Here is a 27,626-nt window from a genome sequence, read left to right on the forward strand (position 1 = left end):
ATTTGTACAGCCTCAGTCTTCTGCATACGGTTATTCAGTCTTCCCAACACCATTTGTACAGCCTCAGTCTTCTGCATACGGTTATTCAGTCTTCCCAACACCATTTGTACAGCCTCAGTCTTCTGCATATGGTTATCCAGTCTTCCCAACACCATTTGTACAGCCTCAGTCTTCTGCATACGGTTATCCAGTCTTCCCAACACCATTTGTACAGCCTCAGTCTTCTGCATATGGTTATCCAGTCTTCCCAACACCATTTGTACAGCCTCAGTCTTCTGCATATGGTTATCCAGTCTTCCCAGCACCATTTATTGAAGAGACTGTCCTTTTCCAAATGTATGTTCTTGGCTTCTCTGTCAAAAATGAGTTGGCTGTAAATGCATGGATTTATTTCTGGGTTCTCTATTTTGTTCTATGCATCTGTTTTTATAGCAGTACCATGCTGTTTTTTGTCACTAAAGCTTTGTAACATATTTTCAAGTCAGCAGTGTGATGCCTCCAGCTTTGTTCTTTTTGCTCAGAGTTGCCTTGGCTATTCAGGGTCTTTTGCAGTTCCATACAAATTTTAGAATTGTTTCTTTCTGTTTCCATGAAGAATGCCATTGGTGTTTTGATAGGGATTATATTGGATCTGTTGATTGCTTTTGCTAGTATGGTCATTTTCCCAATATTAATTCTTCCAATCCATAAATGTGGGATGTCTTTCCATTTTTTGTGTGTCCTCTTCAATTTCTTAAGTGTTGTAGAGTTTTCTTTGCAGAGGTCTTTCATCTCTTTTATTAAATTTATTCATAGGTATTTTTTCATAGCTATCTAAATGGCACTGCTTTCTTGATTTCTTTTTCAGTAGTTCACGATTGGTATATGGAAATGCTACTGATTTTTGTATATTGATTTTGTATCCTGTAACTTTACTGAATTCATTCATCGGTTCTAAGGGTTTCTTGGTGACACCTTTAGGCATTTCTATATGTAAGATCAGGCCATCTGCAAACAGGGACAAGTGGACTTCTTCCTTTCCAATTTGGATGCGCTTTGTTTCTTTTTCTTGCCTAATTGCTGCATAAGACTTCCATTACTAGGCTGAATAGACATCGTGAAAGCGGGCATCCTTGTCTTGTTTCAGTTCTTAGAGTAAAGGTTTTCAACCCTTTCTTCATTTGGTATGATACTAGCTTTGGGTTTTTCACATATTGGCCTTCATTGTGTTGAGGTACATTCCGTCTCTATCTAATTTGTTGATTGTTTTTGCCATAAAGGGACGTCGAATTTTATCATTTATTTCTGCTCTGATCTTCATCATTTCTTTCCCTGCAGTACTTTTGGGTTTGGTTTGTTCTCGCTTTCCTAGCTCTTTGAGGTATGTCATTAGGTTGCTTATTTAAAATTTTTCTACTATTTTGACGTAGGCATTTATTACTATAAACTTCCGTCTTAGAACTTCTTTTGCTGTATCCCATAGGTTTTGGTATAAAATTAAAAACACAGTTGAGAGCTCTGGTGACAGACTAGATCATTAATTTCATTCATTAAAAATTCATTTTAATTATTCAGCTAACAGATTCGTTTGGTTTTTTTTATGATATCTATTTCTATTGAATTTCTCATTCGGATCATAAAACGTTTTCCGAATTTCATTGAATTGTCTATTTGTATTCTCTTGTATCATGCTGAATTTCCTTAAAATCATTATTTTAAATTACTTTTCAGGTATTTCATACATTTCATTTTCTTTTAGGTCTGTTACTAGAGAATTATGTCATGTTCTGTCCTTGCTCTTTTTTTTTTTTTTTTTTTTTTTTTGAGACGGAGTGTCACTCTGTTGCCCAGGCTGGAGTGCAGTGGCGTGATCTTGGCTCACTGCAACCTCCGCCTCTCAGGTTCAAGCAATTCTCCTGCCTCAGCCTCCTGAGTAGCCGGGACTATAGGCGCCCGCCACCATGCCCGGCTAATGTTTGTATTTTTAGTAGAAATGGGTTTCACCATATCGGTCAGGCTGGTCTCAAACTCCCAACCTCAGGTGATCCACCCACCTCAGCCTCCCAAAGTGCTGGGATTACAGGCGTGAGCCACTGCGCCTGGCCTCCTTGCTCTTTCACGTTTCTTGTGTGACTGCATTGATATCTGCACATCTGGGGGGACAGTCACCTCTTCCAATTTTACGGAGGAGCTTTCATAGGAAAAGACTTTTTCTAGTAGGTGTATCCTATAGCATGGGTTGGGTAGCATGCTTAGGTTTTGGTTCTGGGTGGGGGAGTAGTGTAGTCTCAGTGTCATTTCCTTGTCTGTAATCAATATCAGTGGTGTCTGCAACTGCCTCAGTGGCCTAGATTGTGAGTGTTCGTGGATACAATGGTGTAACTTTGCTGTGGATGGGGACCACCAGGCAGGCTGGTCTTCAGTCCCTGAAGGGTGAGTATGGCACACAGTGGCTCCACCTACAGGTGGTTCTTATGTACACTCAAGTTTGAGATGCACTGCTCTAGTGCCCTGAGAAGCTTGCGTGGGAAGGTGACAGTTTGGTCACTGGGAGCTGCCTTCCATTGTCCTCTGTAGCTTTGACTTACCTTTGTTGTAGAGGGTTCCATCAAAGTAGTAGCTCCCTGTATAGAAGCCAGTGGCGTGCTCAATGAGGTGCCGTGCCCATGTGTTCCCAGCTCCTGGGAAGCTTGACAAAGCCACAAACACCTTGGATTTGTTAGGCAGGAACCTCCTGTCTGTACAACGAGTGTCTGAAAGTCCAAAAGTCATCACGGGATTGGTTACTCACTTCCATTATGACTCACCAATTCACCACTAAACTCCCTTAGAGGGACTGAAGAACGAAGACTCCCGTTTAATAGATGAGGGAACCAAGACCCAAAGCAGGGAAGAGATCTTCCAACTATACCTTAGCTGCACAGGTCTGTGGCTAGTCAGAGGAAGCCCTGTGATGAGGCCTCCAAGACGGCAGTGCAGGAGTGGGATGGGAATCAGACACCCTAGGGACCCTCGACTCCCATTCTGTCTCTATGACCACAGCCAAACTCTTGCTCCTAAGTTAGCACAGATAATTCCAGATTCTACCAGGGGAAGTGGGAGGGGATTGAGGCTATGCTGAGCAAAGTGACACACCCAGGGACTATCAACAGTAAACCAGAGCTGGACTAATGACAGGCAAGTCATTCTTGTGTCTCATCCCCAGGGGTGCTACAAGGAGCACATGAAATCACCAAGGGAAAGCCCCAAAACCTCCAGGGCCGTGCTGGGTCACAGTAGGCACTTGATAAAGGTGGTAACATCCCTCTTCACCTGCTCTTCTTTTCATCAGTTCCTAAGGTCAATAGGGGCAGACCTGATGCTCACACCAAGGAGGGTTCCCAGGTCCTGGAGGCACCAGTGGCCCCTGCAGCTCCTGGGATCCCATTCTTCCCACATTTCCCAATCCTACCACCTTTCTGTTGCTATCTCTCTGGGACCTGTCCCTCTCTGCTCATCCTCTTACCATTGTCATCCCCAGAGAGATTTAGATAAAAGGTCCAGTGTTTTTTAAAGTGAGTCCAGGATTCAGCCTCTGTGGAGGGTGGAAACCTGACTCTCCCCATTATCTCCACCACCCATCAAGATGCCAAGACGTTTACACAGACACCGGCCATACCTCATAACTCTATGCTTGGCCATGACTGGCATCTCCCAACCCTGGAAGCTCTCCCCACCCCCCAGACCAAATGCCACTACCAGTCAGGGACGCAGAACCCACCTTGCACAGGCGTCTGGTAGACCTCACAGTATTCTGCCAGCCTCTGTGCCTCAGGGTCCTGGCCACATAGTGAGCTGTCCATGGCATCACGCAGGTTGAACTGGGGGGTAGGGTAAGCACAGTAGCATTCCCAGCCCCTGAGAATGGCCAAGGGGAACTCCTGCCAGGGAAAGATAAGAAGAGAAGCACATTGAGTGAATTTGAGGGTCCTGCTTCCCAGGGCTCAGGAATGGGATGAACATGGACGATGTACGGCCAGCTGTATAGAATCCACAGGGATGATCACCATCCTTCCACCACTACACTCCGTGCCCAGTTCCAGAGAGACAAAGCTCAACAAGACGTGAGCTTCAAGTAGCTCAAGTAGCCCTTGTTCTTATAAGCACAGCCCTACTTGGTTGGTTCCTTGACAAGTCAACAGTATGAGCAGCAATATGACTGAGGGGTGAGTGACGTGAAGAAAGCAGGGGACAGAAGCTGGAACCATGCTTTTGAGACTCCAAGGCATTTGTCAGGAGTGCCAGGGATAGAAAGGGCACTCTGGGCAGGGGCATCCATAGGAGTGGATGTCTGCACGGCACAGAGCGGGGCAGATCAGCTGGCACAGGGCTGCCCAGGGTTCCACGTGTCACATCACTAATGAACAGAGCTCGAGCCCTGAGAGAGGACTGAGATTCCCTCCGGCCCTCCTTGGCCAGCCACCTCCCTGGAAAGAAACCAAAACCACCTCTCATGCCAGATGCCCCAGTGCAGGGTGCAGAGATTCTCATATAGTCATCTTTCCAAAGACGGAAGGGGTGGAGAAGAACAGACTTTGTTCCCGCCCGAGATGCTCACCCCAAGGAGGACTCTTAAAAAATGGAGGGGGGCCCTGTCAGGGGTAGGAGAGAGGAGTCGTCTCACTCTGTGGGCCAGCCCAGCTCCCAGCAGTCTCTTAAGTGGGTCCTTGTTCCCCTTTGGGGAAGCCGCACCACAGCTTGAAGAGAGCTGGTGGCTGGCATCCTGAAGGTGTGAAAGTGAATTCCGGCTCACTTGCCAGGCACCCTTGAGCAAGGTGCCTAACCTCTTTGAATGTCATCACTGAAAAAAGTAATAAAATCTGCCTCGTAGGTTTATGGTGAGGACTAAATGAGACGGGTCCAAAGTGCCTAGCACTGGGCCCGCCACGCTGTACTTTCAGGGAGAAAGAGGTCATGCTCGACCTCCTTAACCCTCTGGGCATCAGCTGTGTCTTGCTCAAAAATATATCCACCCACCACTCCCACATGTATAGGAAAGTCCTCGCTCTGCCCCAGGCACTAGCCCCTTTTCATCTCTTCCCTCTCTGCATCCTACAGTCGGAGATGCTAGGCCTTTGGGAGCGTAGAGAGATGAGAGAGTAATCTGCGAGTGTGTGTGCCAGGGAGGGAGACAGTGGGCGGAGAAAGCTTCTCACTGCTAAGGGAAATACTGCAGAAACCTTTTTATTTTTTGCCCACAGCAAAAATCTCATAAATAAATAAGAAAAAGAAAATCAATAGCATTTTTTGAGCATGGCTAGGTAAAGCTGAGGATTTTGGCACTCATAAAAGACAACAGACTGAGTCCCATGCAAGCGAAGATGACGCAGGGCCTGGGGCATTGGTGGGAGGATGGGTATCTTTGGAGGGAGTGGGGGAAATGCTGCTGGAGGTTGCCCCCCGCTGTCAGGCTGCTCTTGTAAGCGCAGGCCGCATGCTCTCCTAGGTGCCAAGCAGCCCCCAGGAAAGCCTCCCCCTGCTCGCCTCATCCTTCTTCAAGCCAAGGAGGCACCTGCGCTGTGAGTAAGTATACGATGGACTATCGAACTTCGGTGGTACCTCCAACTAGACCCATCCTCACGGCCGCCACACCACTCTTCTGTGGAAAGCGAGAGCTGGGTCCTGACCCTCAATCTCCACACTGCTGGCTTTGCTAGAAGCAAGTTTCCCCGGTGATGTGAATTCGTGAAAAGCAACTTCAAGAATTGCCACCTCCGGTCTCTACAGCTTCATCCACCCTCTATCACAAAACCCTCATCCTGCCTCATTCCACACCAACACCTTCATCACAGTGACAACAGAAACAAGCAGCGCAGGTGTCCACAGCACACAGCGGGCAGTCTGTGTCTCAGGCACCTCTGTCCATGCTGGCTGCTATGGGCTGCACTGTGTCCCCCAAATTCATATGTTGAAGTCCTAACCCCAGGGTCTTAGAATGGGACCTTATTTGGATGTAGGATCATTTTTTTTTTTTTTTCTTTTTGAGACAGAGTCTCACTCTGTCGCTCAGGCTGGAGTGCTGTGGCACGATCTCAGCTCACGGCAACTTCTGCCTCCCCAGCTCAAGCGATTCTCCTGCCTCAGCTTCCCAAGTAGCTAGGACCACAGGCACGCTCCACCACGCCTGGCTCATTTTTGTATTTTTATTAGAGACGGGGTTTCACCATGTTGGCGAGTCTGGTCTTGAACTCCTGACCTCAGGTGATCCGCCCACCTCGACCTCCCAAAGTGCTGGGATTACAGAGATAATTAAGTTCAAATGAGGCCATCAGGGTAGGCTCTAATCCAATATGACAAAGGTCCTTACGAGAAGAGGAGGTTAGGACACGGCCAACACACAGACCAAGGGACAAGCACACAAGGACACAGTAAGAAGGCTGCCATCTGCAAGCCAAAGAGAGAGGTCTCGGAAGAAACCAACTCTGCTGAGACCTTGATCTCAGACTTTCAGCTTCCAGACTGAGAAAATAAACGTCTGTTGTTTACACTGCCCAGTCTGTGGCACTCTGTCACGGCAGCCAAGCTGACCAATGCAGTAGCTTCCTTGCTGTTCCCTGACTTCTCCACTCATGATCCCACCTCAGGGCCTGTGCACTTGCTGCTCCCCCTGCCAGGAATGCCCTTCGCCCAGATACCCTCATAGCTCTCTCCCGCACTTCCTTCAAGTCGCTTCCTCCATGGGGCCTTCCCCGGCCACCCCCTTTTCAAGGTGCAAACTCCTCCCACCATCACCAACACATCCTATTCCCTCACCATGCTTTCCAGTTTTGTGTAATAACCTATCTGATGACATGCTCTGATCCCAGGTGTACCATTCAACCAAGACAGGCAGCACATCCGTGACACCAGAGGCCCCTCTCCCCATTCACTGTCATCCTGCCCTCCCCAGAACAACCACTTTTCAGATTTCTATCGCCACGGATTCATTTTATCTATACTAAAACGTCATATAAATAGAATCACCCAGCACATGTTTTCGTGTGCCTGGCTTCTTTCATTCAGAAAAATATCTGTCAAATCCATCCATGTTGTTATCTGCGTCTGTGGATCATTCCTTTTTCATTGCTGTGTAGTATTCCATCCAAGGATGCACTGGTTTGTTGATTCATCCACTTGTGGATTGACATCTGGGCTGTTCCCAGTTTTTAGCTATTGTGAATAATGCTCCTCCAAACATTCTTGTGCAAGCCTTGCAGTCCATAAATGTTTGCATTTCTCATGAGTAAACATCTAGGATTCCTACTTCCTTTTCCTCCACGACATGGATCACCATACAACATACTATATAATTTACTTATTTACCTGGTTGGTTGTTTGCCTCTTTCCACAAGAACATAAGCAGGGTTGTTGTGTTTTTTGTGTGCTTTGTTATATTCTCAGAATCTGGAAAAGTGCCTTGCATGTGGCAGATGCTCAATAAATGTTTGATGGATAAAGAAATGAATGAATGAATGAATGAATGAATGAATGAATGAATGAATGAACGAATGAAGAAAGAAATGAATGTCCCTTCCAAATCCCAACCACACCAGAAGCTGCTGGAAACTAACTTGGGTCTCATTTTTCTGCTGGTCATTGGGTTAACTGCACCACAGGCATGAGGGAGAAGAAAGCCCGCTCTCTCTAAGCAAATCTTCCCCACATCAGAAAGCCCAGAGCGGGCTCTGCTGTCCTGGGATTCCTGTTCCGAGGAAAAAAAATTTCACCAGCATATGGTAAATCTACTCAAGGCACGTTGGCTCCGTCTCCCTCCCCAGCAGTAACAGCACCGCTGACGTTGATGCCTCACAATTTTATATCCCAGGGCTGGAGAATGGGCTGCCCCCAGCAGTGACCCGAACCTTTTTGCTTCCTTGAGTGGATTAAACTGTCAAGTTTCCGGGTGTTTGCAGAGCGACGGGAGAGCTGCAGACAGTAATGTGGTTTTATTTACAACATCACCGCTTCAGCAACATCACTGGATTCTGAAAACACAGAACAATTTTCAGCCCCTTGGGGATTTCTAGGACATGATTTCCATAAAAATTAAATATTGATGAATCTCATCTCTCTGCCAACTTCCCTGCTCCCCCCACCCTACCCTATGCTTCAGTGAGAGAGAGAAAGGGCGCTTCAGTGAGAGAGAGAAGAGGAAAAAAGGATCCAAGAATGCAAGGCAGAAAAAGAAAGTGAGAAGATAGATGTGGGATTGTTTCAGACAGGTGAGGGGTGAAAGAAAGACCCGGCAGTGGCTCACGCCTGTAATCCCAGCACTTTGGGAGGCCGAGGCGGGCGAATCACAAGGTCAGGAGATCGAGACCACGGTGAAACCCTGTCTCTACTAAAAATACAAAAAACTAGCCGGGTGCGGTGGCGGGCGCCTGTAGTCCCAGCTACTCGGGAGGCTGGGGCAGGAGAATGGCGTGAACCCGGGAGGTGGAGCTTGCAGTGAGCCAGGATCGCGCCACTGCACTCCAGCTTGGGCGACAGAGCAAGACTCCGTCTCAAAAAAAAAAAAAAAAAAGAAAGACCCGGCTCAGCCTGCGTCCAAGGGCAGAAAAGAAACGCATCCTCATCCTGATCGTGCATCTACAGCCTGAGCCTGGCTCGGTCTGAACGCAGGGCTAGTGCTGGGCTGGGCTGAGGTATGGGTGGGCACTCAGCCTGGAGCAAGGTCATGACTTAGCAAGGGCAGGGCTCGGGGCTGGCCAGGATCCACATGCAGGAGGCTTGGTCAAGGAGTGAACCTTCCTCCAGGTAAGAGGTAAGAAGCAAGGCCCCAGGCGGGACCCCTGTAGCAAACCAGCCCCTCTGGGCATCATCTCCTCCATCGTCATTCCTCCTCTAGCACTTTTCTCAGGATCACCAGGATTACACAGAATGACAGAGATTTCAGGGATCACAGAACGGGGAAATGGAAGCTGGGAGGTAGGCAGTGAAGAGCCCAGGATGCCCAGCGTGCCAGGTGACTGGGAAAAGGAGCCAGCCTTCTGGACTCCGAGTCCAGGGCCTTGCCACATCAACACAGCTCAACTCCTGAGAGGCAAACACATGGATGCACTGGGTTTCCAGTGAAATCTGCAAACCAGTACGGAGGTTAGCTCTGCCAGTCTCTTGCCTCCAGAGCAGTTCCCTTCACTCCAGAGGCAGGTCTGGATATTCAAGGTACAAAAAGGAAAAGGTACAAAAAGGAAAGAAGACACCCGCAAAGATGACTTCAAGGATTGGGGATAAAGGGGGCAGACTTTTGCTTTCAGGCATCTGTCAGGTTGGCTGAAAACTTGTCCAGTGATGCTGTAACTGAGCACGGGGCCTTGTGATTTGGAGAGGCAGATGCTGGGAGTGGAACCAACCCAAAGCTTGTCACCAGGAACTGTGGGCTTTGAATCCCATCCGTGGACTGCCCACGAGCAACTGGGCATCGCTGAGCCTTGGCGTTATCTTCTGTAAAAGGGGCAGTTTAATGACTCAGGGCTCTCACAGAGTTTGGATGTGTGTCCCCTCCAAATCTCATATTGAAATGTGACCCCTAATGTTGGCGGTGGGGCCTGGTGGGAAGCATTTGATCATAGGGGCAGATACCTTATGAATGGCTCAGCTCCATCCCTTTGGTAATGAATGAGGGAGTTCTTGCTCTCAGTTCACGGACAGCTGGTTGTTTATAGGAGCGTGGCACCCCCTCCCCATCTCTTTCTCCATCTCTCACCATGAGATATGCTGGCTCCCCCTTCACCTTCTACCATGATTGGAAGCTTCCTGAGGTCTCACTGGAAGCAGATGCTGGGGCCATACTCCTACAACTTGCAAAACCATGAGCCAAATAAACCTCTTTTCTTTATAAATTACTCAGCCTCAGGTATTCCTTTACAGCAATGCAAATGGGCTAACAGAGGCTCTGGCGTCTCTAGGTGTGAGTTTCAATTTAGCTGAATTGAGTCTTGGTTCCTCCACCCATATGGGGGATCTGGGGATTGAAATACTCTCGAAGTGCCTTTCAGAGAGTAGATACTCAGTAAACATGAATGGGCTGAGACCAGAGGAGGCAAATGCATGGCGGCAGAGGCAAGGGCTTCCCCACACCCCCACAGCATCCACTTTTCTCCATGTAAAGAGCAGACTCACCAGTCCCCTTCTCCGTGCGCTGTAGCACACACTCTAAACAGAGGCTGCAATATCCACTCTATGCATATGACAGCAGGCCAAGCATGATTGTTTGCGGCAAATGTCAGAATGTCTCCAGAGGACCCTGTGGGATGTCTCCAGGGGTGGGATGTCTCCAGGGGTGAATGGCTCTCTGAAGACCTGAGCCCCAGACAGCAGACCTACTTAACCCACCAACCCACCCCAGGCAACACCCTCCCTGTCAAAGCCAAACAAACATCCTTCAGACAGAAGAGTCTGTGAAACAGGGTGTGACTCAGAACCACCCAACCACTGGGATTCTGAGGTGCCTGGCTTTCCACTGACCTGGGAAAGGACTGGCTCTTCATCCCAGGAAGTTTCTCAAGCATCCTCCACACACTGAAAGAACTAGGGGATGCTGAATAATCACAACGATCATAAGCATTGTCTGGAACATGTGCTACTCCAGACACGCCCCAAAACATAAATCACAAAACTGGTCGTGTCCACAAAGTTACTGAATCTTCATCACAGTCTGGTGAGGCACTTTCATCTCCACCCATCCCATTTAGCAGACGAGAAGACTAAGGCTCTGTGTTATGTGATCTGGCCAGGATCACAAAATGAGAAAGTGGCGGAGCAGGGATATGAACCCAGGTTACCATGATTCTAAAGCCCTTTTGCCAGTTCAGAAGGATGAGGCTAGAACACACACTTCCCAAAATGTATGAAAAGTCTTAAAACGGCTCATATAAAATGTATCTATCTTTTGCCCCAGCAATTCCTTATCTGCCTGTATAGCCCAATGAAACACATGAATGTGCTCAAAGGTTTATCTTCAAGGATGTTTGTGGCAGCATTGTTTATAATAGCAAAAAGGAAAAAGAAAAAAAAGAAAGGAAATGGCCTAAATTTCCCTCAGGGGAGGACAGAATGCCAATAAGCCCTAAGGCATAGCACAGTGAAAGAAAATGCTCACAACATATTAAATGGGAAAAAAGAACAAATGTGAGAAGGAATGAGTCAACGTTTATAAAACAAATTACGTAGAGAACAAAAGACCAAAAAGATGTTCCATGTTATTAGTTGTTACAGGTGCATTCTATTTTTATTTCTGCACTTGGAAAATTTTCAAATTCTCTAAAATAGATATGTGTTAACCCTCCCCCCCAAAAAACAAACAATACATGTTTTTGGAAATACACACAGAGTACAGTATCAACAGGTTTACCACAGAGTTTTTATAAGCAATTCAAAGCATATCCAATAGCTCTTAGAATGACTACAGCATTCTGTCAAAGAGAAAATTCTCATTCTCAAGGCTCACAAAACCCAGGCTCTTACACACCCAACCCTTGGCAAAAACATGAACTTGGGTGCTCCATGGAGACCATAAGGCTACTAGCTTGGATAGACTGCATCTATCAGGATTCAAGTGGATTTTGCAAGAACAGCTGCCCAGCTGAGAACAAACAGATTCCATATTAATGCATGCTCTTCCATTTGAAAGGTGGCTGGGTGAGCACCACCATTAAATGACCAAACAAACAAAAAAACTTAGAAGAAATGTCAGTGGGAAAACATCCAGGTGATTAATGCATAAAGAATTCAGACACCCAAAAGAGGCTAAAAGAGGGGAAAAGGGAAAGGCACCACCTCTCTTCCTCCTCTCCCTGTGATTCCTTTATCAGTAGAATCACTAACAGCTGCTGGGAGAACAAACCTCACAACACAAGGTATAATGGCTGGTGGAGTGTCTCACATTAGTAACCTATTTGCAGATGGTGTTAGATTTCGCTCATCGGCCTCCTTTCGGAGCACCCCCACAAATAGCCTATGTCCTTGAGCACAAATATCAGGCGACAAAACTAATTACCCCAGATCTGAATTGATAGCAATGCAAATATCGAAGCTGCCCCCTGCTCACTCTCGCCTTGTGTTGAAACAAAGGAGCCAACAGGATCCTGAAGAGGACTGAGCATGAGCAGGTCTCTTTCCATCTCTAGTACGATCACAGGAAATTAGACAAGATCATTTGACTGGGCTTTAAAAACACATTACATTGGTCAAGTCCCTCTTGCTGGCAGAGAGTCAGATCATCAAGATGCGGATATCGCCTGGAATGTTCTTTTTCTGTCAAACTACACTCTTGGAGCTCCCCAAATCCATTTTCGCTAAGTAGCAAAAAACACTAGACATTTTATCTGGGGCCACAAATAAGCCTCAGATGGTGCTCAAAAGTGGGGGCACGACAAGGAACCCTCCCCCCTCTTTTCCTGTTTCCAAGCCCCACCTCTCACATCTGCTGCTCCTGGCCCCACAGCACGGCCAGCTCTAATTAAGCCCCTAGCTTCCTACCCCCAGGCTCAGCTCTGCCCCATTTAACACTCTACTGTGAGAATTTTCCATCATCAAAGTCTTTGCAAACATTTTCAATGGTTGTATTGTAGTCCACTGTATGGCTGTGGCATAATTTAACCATTCCCACATCACAGGACATTTGAGCTTGTTTTTCGGCCAAATTGGGATGAGATAGAGCTGCCACTGGGACTGCCTGGCAGCCTCCACACCACTGGCCTTTCCAAAGAGGATGTGTTTGGCACTTCAGAGGAGGCAAATACAGCCAGACATCCCCGAATTCACCTCTCTTGCCACCCTTAACATTCAGGAGGGAAGAGAGGATGCCATTCCCTGCAAAGAGGTCCCTGGCCTCTGCAGGTCTGGGTCTGATCAACTTCTAACCAATTTCACATCCATCAGATCTCAATGCTGGAGGCAGAATTTGCTTCTCCATCCTCAACAATGGTTGGAAGAGACCATTGCTCCCCAGGATTCAGCCCCACAGGGATATGGGCCATGTCTGGGCATGGCTGCCTGGCATCTTCAGGTGCCTCTCCAGGGCTGTGGTTCTCCACTGGGGGTGATTTTGCCCTCCAGAGGACATACGGCAACGTCTGGGGACTGTGTGTCACAATGGAGGGAAGATGTGCTATTGGCATCTAGTGGGTAGAGGCTAGGGATGCTGCTAGATATCCTACAACGCACAGACAGATCCCAACACGAGTATTATCCAACCCCAAATGCCAACAGATCCAAGGCTGTGAACCCCTGCTCTAGAGTGAAGTCAGAATTCCAGCAAATCCCCCGCCAGGCATCTGCAGAGCTCAGAGCTGAAGGGCTGACCGTTCAGAAGGTTTGAGTTAAAGTTACACCCACATCCAGGGGCGAGACAAGGGAGAATGGATGGACAGTCTGGGAGCCAAAGGCTCGCTCCATTGGGCAGACAGTGGTTTTAAAGGCACGACATCCAGGGCACTGTTCTTGCCCTACCTGAAATCCCTAACTCTAGAACCAGGTCCCAGGTCGACTTCTGCGGCAGCTTTGCCAAGGCATCTCTGAGGGTGCCCCTGAGAAAGGCTGTCTCCAGAAGGATCCGAGGAGAACCTCCCTCCTGCATTGGACAGGTCAGCTGCCTCACCCCACCCCCAACCCTATCCATGGAGGTGCCTCATCCTCCTCCCTGGAGGTTCCCACTTCTTCCTTCAGGCCCCCACATCCTCTCTTGTGGATTCCAACCCTTAGTGGTGTCTTGTGGTGTCTCTTAGACCTACTCCCTCCTTTATTAGCTCTCATCCTCTCCCTGCTCCACAACATCCTACCTGCAGCTATAAAGTGCCACACAAGCCATACCAGCCCCTCCCTGCCACACCAACAGTAGCTCCCTCCCACCCACTGAGAAAGGTCTAAACCCCGAGTCAGGCATCCAAGTGAGACGGCTCTGATGACTACAGGAACACCAGGGTTCTTGGTCTCGTGCCGGTTTAGATAACCGGGTGGGGTGATTTTAAGGAGTGGAACGTTTAATAGGTAAGAAAGAAGGAAGAAGAAAACAGCTCCCCCATACAGAGACAGAGGGAGGGGGGGTTCGAACAAAGAGAAAACCCCCGAGCGCAGCAGAAAAGTGGCTGCTTATATTGGGATGCTGGAGGAGGCGGTGTCTGATTTCCATAAGGCCCAGGGGATTGGTTTGATCAGGTGTGTCATTTCCGTAGCCCTCGAAAAACCTGGCCCTCCCACCTTAGCCCTTTACTACGCAAATGCAGGTCGCCATGATGTTCGAAACACATGGTGTTATCTGGAGGTGGGTATGACACTTGGTACACCTGGTGACAAGGAAAAGACGGCGGGAATCACCATACTGAGTGAACCCAGTTTCTTTTTTTTGTTTTTTTGAGACAGAGTCTTGCTCTGTCACCCAGGCTGGAGCGCAGTGGTGCCATCTTGGCTCACTGCAACCTCTGCCTCCTGGGGCAAGTGATTCTCCTCCCTCAGCCTCTCGAGGAGCTAGGCCTACAGGCAGGCGCCATCATGCCCAGCTAATTTTTTTTTTTTTTTTTCTCTTGAGACAGCGTCTCGCTCTGTCACCCAGGCTGGAGTGCAGTGGCGCAATCTCGGCTCACTGCAAGCCCCACCTCCCGGGTTCACGCCATTCTCCTGCCTCAGCCTCCCGAGTAGCTGGGACTACAGGTGCCCGCCACCACGCCTGGCTAATTTTTATATTTTTAGTAGAGATGGGGGATTCACCATGTTGGCCAGGATGGTCTCGATCTCTTCACCTCATGATTCGCCCACCTCGGCCTCCCAAAGTGCAGGGATTACAGGTGTGAGCCACCGTACCCGGCCCTTTAAGCCGCCTTTTCTGTTAGAAAAGAGATGGTTTGGGGGTTGTTTCTTATTACAGGAAAATTTCCACCCAGAACCATACAACCTGCCTAAAATAACTTCTTAATAACTCTTAAATCACAAGGCACTCTGCAATTTGTGCCCCCTGACCTTTCACAGCACCCCAAGTAACCCTGCACGCTGGGCCCCTTGGGCTGCTTTCCCGCCACCTCGTTCCTACTCAGCAGTTACCTCCTCTTGGAACACACTCCTCAATCCCCTCAGCCACCTGCCGACACCGCCCCGCATCCTCCAGTTCCAACCCTTCCCAAAAGTTGCAACCATCTTCCTTTCTCAGCCTCCTTCCAAGCCTTCCTCACCCCCTTCAGGCACTGCCCTTAATCTGCCTCCAGTGACAGTCACCTGCCCCTGGCTGTACCCAACGTCTCAGCCCTTGCATTTTGCCAAGTCCCACTGAATATGTGCGGCCGATACCCACGTTAAACTTTAAAGCTGGAAATGATGACGCTGTTCCTCACAGCTGCAAATGGTGCAGCCCTAAACAATGGAACTCAGGAAACGCCACCCTCCCAGCCCCATCCCACCACGCAGAGGCGGCCGGATAAGGATCTGGTGTCACCACCGACCCCAGTGTGGTGAGTGCGGAGGACAGAGCTTGTTTCTGAGAAATCTGGATGCCCTTTCTGTGTAGTTCTGTAGACCCAAACAACTCACGACTGCTCCGGCCAGAGCAGAGAAGGGAACTTGTCCTTGACATGCACAGTGAGGGGAGATAGACAAGGTGCTAAGGTGTAATGGCACAAGACACCAAGAGCCTGCGTGTATCTTCCGGCAAGTGCTCCAGTGTGAAACGGCAGCGATCTGGATTTATGCCAGTAAATACGAAGAAAGCCTGAAAATACAAGTTGAAGAGTTTTAAGTCTTTACATTCTTGTCTGTAATTACAAATATGAACTCTCTGGACTGGCTGGGCACAGTGGCTCGTGCTTGTAATCCCAGCACTTTGGGAGTGGGGAGGGCAGACTGCTTGAGCCCAGGAGTTCAAGACCAGTCTGGGCAACTTGGTGAGACCCCCGTCTCTGCAAAAAATACACAAAAAAATTAGCTGGGCATGGTAGTGTGTGCCTGTAGTCGCAGCTACTCAGGAGGCCAAGGTGGGAGGATCACTTGAGCCCAGGAGGCAGAGGCTACAGTGAGCTATGATCACACAACGGCACTCCAACCTGGGCATCAGAGCAGAAAAAAAAAAAGAACTTTCTGAGCCCTAACGAGGTACCCAAAGGGAGGAGCCGCAGAAAACTGAGGCATCTACCTAAAATGCTGCTTTGAACCCCCCAACACACACAAAAGACAGGTTATGAGGGTGCCTTGCCTCCCCCTCACACATCACTGATCGGGGTATAAAGTGAATACAATCCTTGCCAAGGATAACTTGGCAAAGTTTACCAAAATGATTAAGACACTCAGTCTTTGACCCAGCATCTCCAAGGAATATTTTTCTTACAGATTCACTCATACAAAGTGATCTATGTACATACACGGGCAGTCTTTGCCGCATTGTTTGTGAAGGCTGGAAGTAGGCGAAATGCTGAACAGCAGGGAACTGGTTAAATAAATGATAGGACATCCGTGTAATGGTAAAAAAGCATGAGAAAGCACTCTGTGTCGCGTTGCGGGACAATCTCCGAGACAGGCTGTCCAGTGAAGGGTTCGGTGCAGAAGGGCAGGTGCGGCTCCTTCCCCGCTGCGGGGCTGGTTACAGAATGGGCAAGGATGCGGCTGCTTGGAGATTCAGTCTCTGTGGAAGTAGACATGAGAAGCCAGGACAATCCAGGCAAGGAAACGCATGGAGTGAGAGGAAGGCTTCCCTGCTATGCCCTTTGGCGTCTTCATTGTGCTCCAAGTAAGCACGTTCCTATTTAAAAATAGACCGAAACACTAACGGCTCATGGCCACAATGGCCACCCCTTTCTTTTCCTCCTCTTCCTCCTCGTCTTCTCTGTCTCTTCCCCCTTCCATAACACCAAGTGGCAGCAGTATGTAAAAGCACGGGCTGTGTGTGGCGTCAGGAGCAGGGCCCGCAAAGCCGGCCGCTCTGTGCCTGTGTGTGAAGGCTCTCAGCTCTGCACACCTGCCCGGCCTCTCGCAGCAAGCAGGGATCTGAGTATCTCCCATTGGGAGCTACCGGGAGGATCAAAGCAGATAATCCCCCGCAGGAAGGCTCCCAGTGCCCTGCCCAGCACACAGCAGGCGTCTCCAAACTGGTTGCTCAAGGGCGGCCTGCTTTCAGCCTGGTCTGGCCCACAGAGTTCCTTTGATTCCAACGAGAGGGCCTCTCAAGGGAAGTGCTCTGAGCTACAGGTGCGAGGGAAGCCCTGGGAGGGTGGCTCATCCTCCTGAGAGCACCAGCAGGGCCGGCAGCTGAGCGGGCATCCTTGCTGCCTCTACCCATCGCTCTGCTCCCACGAGGAGGAGACAGGATGAGGAGGTCCCCAGGCCAGATGTCTGCAAATCAACAAACTGCCTTCGTGGCTCATTTCATTGTGTCGTGGGTGTCCTGATGCCCAAGACATCCTTGGCTGTGGCTTTAGAAACGCTGGTGATGCAGGAGAACCATTTCAAAGGATGCACTTGGATGGGAAGAAAGCACATGTGAAAGGCTTTATTCTCCAGTCCCCTCCAAGGGAGGCGTCCCCAGAGCGCGGTGGAACACGGGAAGCAGGGAGAGTGGGAGTAGGGGGTGCAGCAGCAGAAGGCTGTGCTGCTCCTGCAGGTCTGGTCATATCTGCTCTCATTGAAGTCCACCCCTGCACCCTTCAACCCCAAGCAGACTATGGAGCTATCTGAGTTCAAATCCTGACCCTACCACTTACCAGCTGTGTAACCTCAGGCACACAGCTCCAACTCTCTGCCTGTTTTCTCACCTGGAAGATGCAGATAATCACAGCACCTACGCTGTAGGGTTGGTAGGAGGATTACATGAGTTAACCCATAAAGCGCGTGGAATAGTACCTGGCATGGAATGAGTGATTAAGAATGGCAGCTTCTTGCTGGGCGCAGTGGCTCAAGCCTGTAATCCCAGCACTTTGGGAGGCCAAGACAGGTGGATCACGAGGTCAGGAGATCGAGACCATCCTGGCTAACACGGTGAAACCCTGTCTCTACTAAAAAAAAAAAAAAATACAAAAAACTAGCCGGGCGAGGTGGCGGGTGCCCGTAGTCCCAGCTACTCGGGAGGCTAAGGCAGGAGAATGGCGTGAACCCTGGAGGTGGAGCTTGCAGTGAGCTGAGATCCAGCCACTGCACTACAGCCTGGGCGACAGAGCGAGACTCTGTCTCAAAAAAAAAAAAAAAAGAATGGCAGCTTCTGTTGATTGTCATCATCGTCATCATCATCCTGGCCAAGGCCATCCTCTCGCCTTAGCCCTCCTCTTGCCTTAGCCCTGTTCTGCTACATTGCCAAGTACCAAAGCCATATTGAGGGTACTGCAACCCCAGCATATGTCAAACAGCCCCAGCACCAAGCCTACTGCCACAGAAGGCCATTTCTAGAGCCACAGCATCCGCCCCAATCTGGAGTCTGCTGGACTGCAGCCTGAGATCTCAGAGTTCCTTGGACAGAGTCTGCTGGGTCTCCCCAGCCTTGCTTCACACACTCCTGGCCCTGCTTTTCCCAAGGCCCCTCTGGCCTTGACCAACTTTCCCCACCCCAGAGCTGGCATGCAATGCAGGGTCAGTGGCCTTTGGTGCCTAGCCCTGCCCCTCCACGGGGTCATGCTCTACTCCTCAGCTCAGATTGAACCAACGATGCAAGTGTGGCTCCAGCCCCTGTCATCAGATTCACAGTCCAACACTGTCAGCACCAATAACAGAAAATCCATCAGCTATCCCCAAGTCCCGAGCCAGCATCTTCTGGCTTCCAAACCAAGTCAATTTAACATCTGACACTTGTGCCAAGAGTTGGCATCCAGAAAGGCACTCTCCTTTCGGCTCCTTCCGTCAGCCTTGTTGACAATTCCCCACCCAGCCTCACATGGCGGACAGAGGCGAAGGGCTCCCTGCCGGTTCCCTCTGTGGCACCTGCTGTATGCCTGCCTCCTACCCATGCCTGCATCCTCTGCTCCCATCTGGACTGCCAGAGTGGACACCCGCAGCCCAGCACAGGCGTCCCCGTCTCTTGGGACCACCACACACACTTAAAGGAAAGGGTTGTGAAATGATCATTTGGTCTTACTTTCTGGGAACAAAAGCCCGAGCAAGTCTCCACGGTCACATTGGCTTGTATCAGGGAGCTGGGGAAGGCATGTGTGATGTTCTCTGGCAGTCGGAAGCACCCGCGGTAGGTGGCGGTCCGCCCTGCGGGGAAAGAGAGGGGTTTCTGGTAAGAGACGGTGTCCAGTTGTTGGTGCCTGGCACCAGGGAAAATGCTGGCTTTAGGTCCCGAGACAGGTATAAATAAACTGAGGAGGCGCAGATTTCAAATCAGGCAGGGAAAACGGCGCTGGGTGGGACATAGTCATGCTGAGCTCCTAAGAGAAACCAGGCATCAGGACCTTGACTGTCCAGGGTCACCTACAAGAGACCACATGGCTGAAACGGCAGTGCTCAGCTCTTGCTTCTGTCAGTTCTCCTAATGCATGCATATCTTTCTTTCTTCCTTCCTTCCTTCCTTCCTTCTCTTGCTTCTGTCAATTCTCCATAATGCCCTTCCTTCTTTCCTTCCTTCCTTCCTTCTTTCCTTCCTTCTTTCCTTCCTTCCTTCCTTCTTTCCTTCCTTCCTTCTTTCCTTCCTTCCTTCCTTCTTTCCTTCCTTCCTTCTTTCCTTCCCTCCCTCCCTCCCTCCTTCCTTCCTTCCTTCCTTCCCTTCCTTCAACAAATTTGGATGGTGCATTTACTAGGTGCCAGATTCCTTCCATGGTAGGTGACCTGACAGGCTGATCCTGTGAAAAATCCGATGTCTTCCCAGAAGATGCATTAAAAGAAAAGCAGACATGGAAATCTGAAACCCGGCCAGGTTTGCTCTTGCCGTGCCATTGGAGTCATCCCATTGTTTTGCCTCTGTGCAAGGTTTGCCTCTCTCTGATCTCGAACTCCCACTCAATTTCTAGGAACACTCCTCAAGCCCATGTTACAAAGAAGCCTCCCGCCAAGCCTCCTGCTGCTCTGTAGAACCTCCAGGTGGAAATGTCCCGTGCCCTAGCTGGCTTCCTCGGAGCTGAACGAACTTTCTGGAATGTTCTTGCATCAACTGCTCATATTTCTTCCAGACTCGTCAGGGTTTCTCTAGACGGCATCCTGATTCTTACCCCATACTCCTCGCCACACGGGGTCTCCCAGGGCTGAGCATCTCCCCCGGCTCTCTAGCTGCCACACCACATGGTGCAAGCAGAAACTGTCTCACCAGCCAGAATCCGCCAAGTAGGACCAAACCCTGGATCTGGAAGCTCATCTCAATTGACCACAGCACTGAGGTCCACGTGTCAGGGCACGACCTATTAGGGCACAGACACCAGCCTAGTGTGAGGAAAACACCAGGGCTTAGGGTCATAAGTGCTTAGGTTCAAGTCCTTGCACTGCCAGTGACTAGGTCTGCAACTCTGCCATGTCTCGCGCTCAGACTCTCAATTTCCTCAGCTACATACAGCGTAGCTCCTAGGGTTGTCATGAGGAACAATGTATACCCACGCATATCCCCTGATGGGGCCGCGTCTCCCCACCACCATGTTTCTGCCCTGGCTTTTGGTGTCAAGGTCGAGGGTGGTGGCAGGTGCTGGGCTCACAAATCTCTTTCCTGTTCTTTGGCATGATTGGAGCCTCAAAGAACAAACATTGCAATGGACTGGGCACTGGTCCTCAACCAGCTCCACAGGGGTAGAAGAGACAATGGGGAGAGTCAGCAGGGCAGGCATGATCCAGAGATGGGGGACGGATCAAGATTCCAGCAAGCCCCGGGACACAGGGAGGGACAAAAGGGGGCCACGGGGCCTCCAGAACACAGCTCCTGAGGGGAGGCTACATCCTGGGTGACCCCTGTGTTCCCCACACCCAGCCCCGATCCCGACACACAGCAGGCACCCACTATGTGCTGAGCGAATGAATGAACTGAATGAGATAAAGCACGAAGGCACTGCATATACTGCAACAGGTGAGCGATCCATGAGCCGCTAAAGAAGGAAGCCTTGGCTACCTCTGATGCAACTCTCAGGACACAGGTTGTCACCTGGTACAGTCCGGTCTCCCTCACTCCCCAGGAGGGAGCCTGAGGGCCACTTGGGGCAGAATGATGCCTCCAAGGTGAAGACGTTGATGACTTGCTCAGAACCCACTCTGATTCCAATCTGGGGAGCACATTCATGGGTCTTACTCCTTGTGAATGTTCCTTGCTGGCAGAAGCTACAGCTCACAATGGTGGTCACCTGGTCACCTCTTGATCCTGTCAGTTCCTCCCCTCAAGAAGGGGGCAGGAAGGCAAGAGTACCTCACAGGGCGCTCCACAGCCTGTCCACAGGGGCAGCTAGGACACCATCTTCAACACTAACCATGACAGCAAGTCCAGCCAACTCCAGATCTAGGGCTGGCTTGAATGATTGGACCATCTGTCTCTTAATCCATGGGTGACCTAAAGCAAAACAACTGCCTCTCAGAACCAATGACTGGGCAGGCAGATGGGGCTGGGAGGGCCACCAGGAGTCCACATATAGAATTGGTCTTACTTGGGGGCAGGAATGTTTGAAACCAAAGAAATAAAAGCTCCAATAAGCCAGCATGGAGCAGTTTGGTCTTCAGGAAGCCTATTTGGATGTCCAAGTGGCAGGACAGGACTCTGCCCGTGTGCCATGGCGAACCCCTGGGTGAGGTCAGAGCCTGGCAGAGTAGGTGAGAAACTGTCGAGCTAATGGTGTCACTGGTGAACCGTAAGCTAAACGGTGTGTTGTCAGTTTCTCCACCCCTGTCCCCATTGCCCCATCTGGACCCCTGAGCTCTCAGACACATCCTGTTTGAATGCAAGAGGCACCTAAGAAGCACCGGTCAGCTGGGGTCAAACACGGAGCAGCTCTCCCTGGCACTGGGACCCCACAGATAGCTGCCAGCCCGGGTGGCTTTTAGGTTCAGCCACGGTTATCAGGGCTCAGCTTCTGTGCTGCTTGGAAAACCCATTCCCCGCTAGGACAGCCCTCCCAGAACCCCTGTGAAGCCTTAGCTTTTGATCCAACACCTCGTGTGTGTGTGTGTGTGTGTGTGTGTGTGTGTGTGTGTGTGAGACAGAGTCTCACTCTGTCACCCAGGCTGGAGTACAATGGCATGATCTCAGCTCACTGCAACCTCTGTCTCCTGGGTTCAAGTGATTCTCCCACCTCATCCTCCTGAATAGCTGAGATTACAGGTGCCTGCCACCACGTCCAGCTAGTTTTTGTATTTTTAGTAGAGACGGGGTTTCACCATGTTGGTCAGGCTGGTCTCGAACTCCTGACCTCGTGATCTGCCCGCCTTGGCCTCCCAAAGTACTGGGATTACAGGCATGAGCCACCACGCCCAGCTGATCCAATACCTCTTTACCTGGGCTCTGCCCCATTCTTGAACTAATTCGTCAGCTCTCCTGGAGCCCTGTTACTAGGGCATGACCAGAGGCGGTCGTGTCCATGAGTCAGCAAGCCAGGACCCAGGGCTGTGCCTCTGCCTCCATCACCGCTGCCCTACCCTTGCCAGTGGTGGGGGTGGTCTCCCAGGCTCTGACTCCTTCCCAACCCACCTCTCCCAACCATGAAAAGAACGGTCCCCAGCATGTGTAATGGTGCACAGCCCTATTATTTTATCAAGGAGCCTTCTGTGATTAGAGGAAGTGGATTTGTGCTCATCATCTTGCAGTGAGGACAAATCTGAGTTTCCAACTCCTCCTTTGAGTTGGGCCCTTTCAGGGCCATCTCTATTTGCTAGCCCTTTGCACTGAAATTCCTCGGAGTCCAATCTTGCTGCCTGACGTGTCAGCTTGGTTGACTGTTTCCTCCTGAGTTCCACCACTTTGAACTCAGCACTCAGTGAGCATTCGCCGCTGGGCACCCCTACGCTTGGGCTGGTGGCACAGCTCTCAAGGGGACACTGCATTTGGCTCTGCCAGAACCTCCAGGTGACCCAGAGCCAACTTTCATGTTGAAACTTTCAGGCAGATCATATAAATTCAAACCCCCAAATGCATACAAATGCAAGCCTGTGCGGTGGTTACAAATTCTTAGGAAGACGTTTATCTTCACCTGAACTCAGGTCAAGACAGACAAGCTTTGTTCTAACTCTCTGAATGGGTGGGAGATATTTTTTTTTTTTAATCTAAACTTTCGCTGATTTACATTTCAGTGAAATTGAATCCCACTGTATACAGAAGTTTCAATCCAATTCCTTGCCCTGAGAAGCCCAAGGCCTCCTTCCCTATCCTGCTTAGACATTAAGATCTAAACTGAGTGGCCACCCAGCCTGGCGGCTTCCCTCCGCTGAGCCCCAGGGCCACACAGCATATCTGTAACTCTCTCCACTGTGGCTCTTTGTTCTTCATTTCTGGATCCAAGGGATTGTCTTACTTTCCTGCTAGTTCAGCTATGCATTTACAATAATGTTTGCTAAATGTTCTGCAGCATTTCTAGGTGCTTTATAGTTAGGGAATTTTCTGATTGTCTGGCTCACACCATTGCTAGAAATCTAGGTCTCCCGGCTGGGTGCGTGGCTCACGCCTGCAATCCCAGCCCTTTGGGAGGCTAAGACAGGCAGATCACCTGAGGTCAGTGATTCAAGACCAGCCTGGCCAACATGGTGAAACCCCATCTCTACTAAAAATACAAAAAAACAGTAGCTGGGTGTGGTGGCGGGTGCCTGTAATCCCAGCTCCTCGGGAGGCTGAAGCGAGAGAATTGCTTGAACCTGAGAGGTGGAGGTTGCAGTGAGCCAAAATCGTGGCACTGCACTCTAGCCTGGCCTGGGTGACAGAGTGAGACTCTATCTCAAAAATAAAAAATAAAATATAAAAATTTTTTAAAAAGAAAGAAATCTAGGTCTCCCTCTGCAATCTACAAAATAGACTATAGCTCAGAGAGGGGCAGTAAGCTGCCGGAGGCCACACAGCATGTCTGAGGCACACTCAGGCCTCCCAATCAGTCTCTCTCTCCTGCAGGGGACAAGCAAAGGTATGCTTCAGTGAGGAACTCAAGCAATTAAGCCTTTGATGGACCCTAGCCCCATCCCCGCCCTGCCAGGAGTCTGTCCAGTGATGGCAATAGGGAAGGGAGGGCGGAGGCTAGCACAGGTTCTGCCCCAGGTAGTTTGGAATGAGAGGCTGTGGGAGACGGGCAGCCGGAGGGAGTGGGATGGACAGGGCTCAGGGAGAGGCTGGCCCACTCACGCTTCCTGGAGCCCGGCTGCAGCTCGTCTACACGGTACACGGAGAGCCGGTCCACAGCGCCACACATAGAGCCCTTCTCGCCTTTGCACTCATGGCTACACTCTTCCAGCCCGACGCTCGTCGCTGGCAGCCGGTTCCCACAGTAACACTCCGCCCCGGCCTCCAAGCCGGCGTAGACATAGGACCTGAAGGGAGACAGGGCCTGGGTGAGTCCGGACCTTGGCCCAGAGCTAGGGCTGGGGTCTAAACTGCAGGCTGTTTCAGCTTGATCTAGACTAGAAAGTATGTTTAAGTAAGGACCTTGTCTTTTCTTTCTCCTGCCTCAGATTCTCCATCTGCCTAAGAGGGATAACTCATTGCTACCTGGCAGACTGTGGAGAGGATTTACATGGTCATGCAATGGCAACTGGGTCTGGAGTCAGGATATGGGCTGGACTTGAAGCTGAGTTTGGGTCTGGGTGAACAGGCAGACAGGGGGTGAACAGGCAGACAGGGGCTACAGCCGTCAGCCTATGGCTGGTCTTAGGAATCAGTCTCCAGCCACACTCAAGGGTCACCTGGCTAAGTTCAGGGAACAGTCTTTCCTTTGTGATAAACTAATGGAACCAGCCCTATTGCTCCCTCTTGCCAGCCTTCAGTTCTGCCCTGCAGGGTGCCTGGTTACAGGTTATAATGGGTCTAAATCTGTGATGTGCCTGTAAACTGGTTCTCAGTATGTGACCGGGAGAGCTCTGGTTTGTACTGTTTGCCAATTTCTGTGGTGTAAACACTCCCACTGTAGAAGATTTTAAGCTACCAATAGTTTTATAATGGGCTCACAACAACTCTAAAAATTTAAGAGTTTACCCTGGTGAGTGGCCATGAGCTGGTCTGAATTGCCTGCCGCATGTCATGCCTTGTTATACACAGCCCCCATCTCCACAGCCATTTCTCTACTTATTTTTACCTAGTTGTAATACCATAGGTAAAGAAAGGTTGGAAATGGAACCCACAGTGAATCACACAGGACTCCAACTACAGAAAGCAGTCAATACTTTCAAATCAGTGGATCTAGATGTGAAAAGCCCAGACTGAAAATCCAAACACAAGCTTCAAGTCCCCATTTGACCACATCCTAGCGGTGAGATGCTGAATGTCACTTACCATCTCCGAGTCTCAGTTTCCTGATCTATTAGGAGACTAAAAAGAGAATGTATCATCCTGTTTCCACTTTATCTAGACTATGACGTATGTTTCCGTAAGGACCTTGTCTTTTCTTTCCCCAGCCTCAGTTTCTCCATCTGTAAAATGGGGATAACCCATTGCTACCTAGCCGACTGTGGAAAGAATTTATATGACATAACAAAGGTGAAAAAAATCTGTGGGATAAATAAGTGAAGGGTGAAGTCTGATTCTGTTTAACCCACCTCTCTCAGATGTGTACACACACACACACACACAGTCAATTGTGAAGGCCTTGACATTAGGGACCATTGCCCTGGCATATGACAAGTGTCTGGCAACTACTGGGTGAGCTGGAAGTATCAGCAAAAGTAAACCTTGTTATACACACAAGGTGAAAATACTTTTCCTACCAGAACTGGAAAGATTCTCTCAGAGAAGTCTCACTTAAAGCCCTTTATCCGATTGTAAAACATATTAAGTAAATGGAGTCCCAGGGAAGGAAAAGAACTCACCAAAGCCACACGCTGAGTCCCTGCTATGGCTGGACTGGAAGTTGCATCTCCCTGTACTCAGCACCAGCACCCAAGCTCCCAGTACCAGGTCATCACCCAACTCCCAGCACCAGGCCATCACCCAGCTCTCAGCACCCAGGCCATCACCCAGCACCCAGCACCCAGCACCCAGCTCTCAGCACCCAGGCCATCACCCAGCACCCAGCACCCAGCTCCCAGCACCCAAGCCATCTGCCAACAAACTTTCTTTCTTCGGGACAACTGGGATCTGATCAGTGTGTTCTAATTATGCTATGACAGCCAACTGGTAGCTGATATGCCCCGTCATTCTGGAACTGTCCCTGGACCTTCCTCCCAGTGGAATCAACAGCCCAGGACCCAGCACTCACCGCTCCGCACACGCATCCTGGCAGTGGGAGACAGTCATCTTTCTCAAGTCATAAAACACAGCTCCTTTCAGAGTCCTCTCGTGGCCATCATCACTGAAGCATCCAACGTAGGTGCCTGCAGAAAGGGAAGCATGGCTGAGACCAGAGGCCCAGGAATCACGGGCCCACCCTTAGGAAAAGCCAGGGGCACCTCTCCCTTCCTGGCCAAGGCCACTTTCAGAGAAGCCCGGGGGATGAGAGCTGCAGGCAACCTCCCCCTCAGTGCTGAGTCAACGGAGCATCCGACACCTCCCTCTTGTTTGTTTCCTGCCCATTTTCTCTTAGTTAATGGCCCACTGTCCACCCAGACAGCTCTGCCGGGAGCCTGGCGTCAGCCTGACCACTGCTTTCTTCCACTGCCCCCAACTCACAAGTCGGGAAGGCTGGATTACCTCTCATGGGCTCCACCCCTCCTTTCCAGCCCTGCCCTCCCTGGGCTCAGAGCGGCCTCTCTACCTTGGCAAGTGTCCTGAGAGACAAGGTCCTTGTGGGCCAAAGAGAAGAAATCCCTTAGGGCAAGTTTGATTTTAGCAAATTCAAGGAAGAGCTTTCAAACGGGGCAAGCTATCTCAAGATAAAGTCTGTCATCCTAAGAGGGAGGAAGGCCCCATCTCTGGAGTGTGTCCGCAGAGTCCGTTAAGAGTAGGAGAAAGCGTCCTGTGTGGGAAACAGCAGGGCCAAGTGACCGCAGAGGCCTCTCCAGGCTGGTCACCTGCACACATCCCTGGAAGGGGATGCCGGGGACACCCATGCTGCAGTGGCAGTGAGAGGCCAGCTGTGCCCGCACGCACCAGCGAGAGTCTCTCACAGTCCTGCCCTGCCACCCCGAGGGAGGGAGACATCTCCCAGAGATGCGCAGAGGAGCTCGGAGATGGCAGTCCCGATGCGAACGCGGGTAGGCATGTAAATGTCACCCGCACCAGTGTTTTGAAGGAGCGGCGTGGGAATCTGCAAACACGCCATCACACAGCCCCCAAGCTGTGAACGCACACCCACAATAGCTGCGCGGAGATCTGGATCGGGCACCTGTGATAAAGACGCCGCACGTCTCCGCAGGAAGGGCTGCGTTCCGCTCATTCATGTCATCTGGGGAGCGCGCCGCTGCCTCCAGAGAAATCAGGCTGCCTCTGGGAAGTAACACGCCCAAGGCCTCCCAGCAGCCTGCCAGCGGCTCCCAAGCGGCTTTTCAGGGAGGAGAAAAGTCCCGATGGTCCACAGGCCTGGGTGCTCCATGAGGGCAACGGAGACTGTCTTTGTTCCTGCCAAGAGCCTGGTCTGGGGCAGCGGCTGGGGGAGCCAAGGCACCACTGAGTGGCCTAGGGGAGGAAGCCTGCC

General features: G+C 50.4%; 3 protein-coding genes across 11 annotated transcripts in view; 1 reads left to right on the forward strand and 2 right to left on the reverse strand.

Annotated features, from left to right (window-relative positions):
* TXNDC17 (thioredoxin domain containing 17) overlaps positions 1–27,626 on the reverse strand; it is a 997,418-nt gene that overhangs the window by 529,078 nt on the left and 440,714 nt on the right. The window lies entirely within an intron of this gene.
* Positions 1–27,626, forward strand: part of LOC126939805 (uncharacterized) — a 910,157-nt gene that overhangs the window by 319,930 nt on the left and 562,601 nt on the right. The gene's annotated exons all lie outside the window — the stretch shown is intronic.
* WSCD1 (WSC domain containing 1) overlaps positions 1–27,626 on the reverse strand; it is a 392,253-nt gene that overhangs the window by 11,768 nt on the left and 352,859 nt on the right. For all 6 annotated transcript variants that reach the window (XM_050765322.1, XM_050765323.1, XM_050765324.1 and 3 more), the window contains 5 exons: positions 26,253–26,367; positions 24,188–24,372; positions 19,037–19,158; positions 3,740–3,899; positions 2,568–2,732 (listed from right to left, as the gene is read on the reverse strand). In XM_050765322.1, coding sequence (XP_050621279.1) covers positions 2,568–2,732; positions 3,740–3,899; positions 19,037–19,158; positions 24,188–24,372; positions 26,253–26,367 — 747 coding nt within the window. The remainder of the gene's footprint in view (positions 1–2,567; positions 2,733–3,739; positions 3,900–19,036; positions 19,159–24,187; positions 24,373–26,252; positions 26,368–27,626) is intronic.

Source organism: Macaca thibetana, chromosome 16 (genome assembly GCF_024542745.1).
Source record: "Macaca thibetana thibetana isolate TM-01 chromosome 16, ASM2454274v1, whole genome shotgun sequence".
Classification (NCBI taxonomy): Eukaryota; Metazoa; Chordata; class Mammalia; order Primates; family Cercopithecidae; genus Macaca; species Macaca thibetana.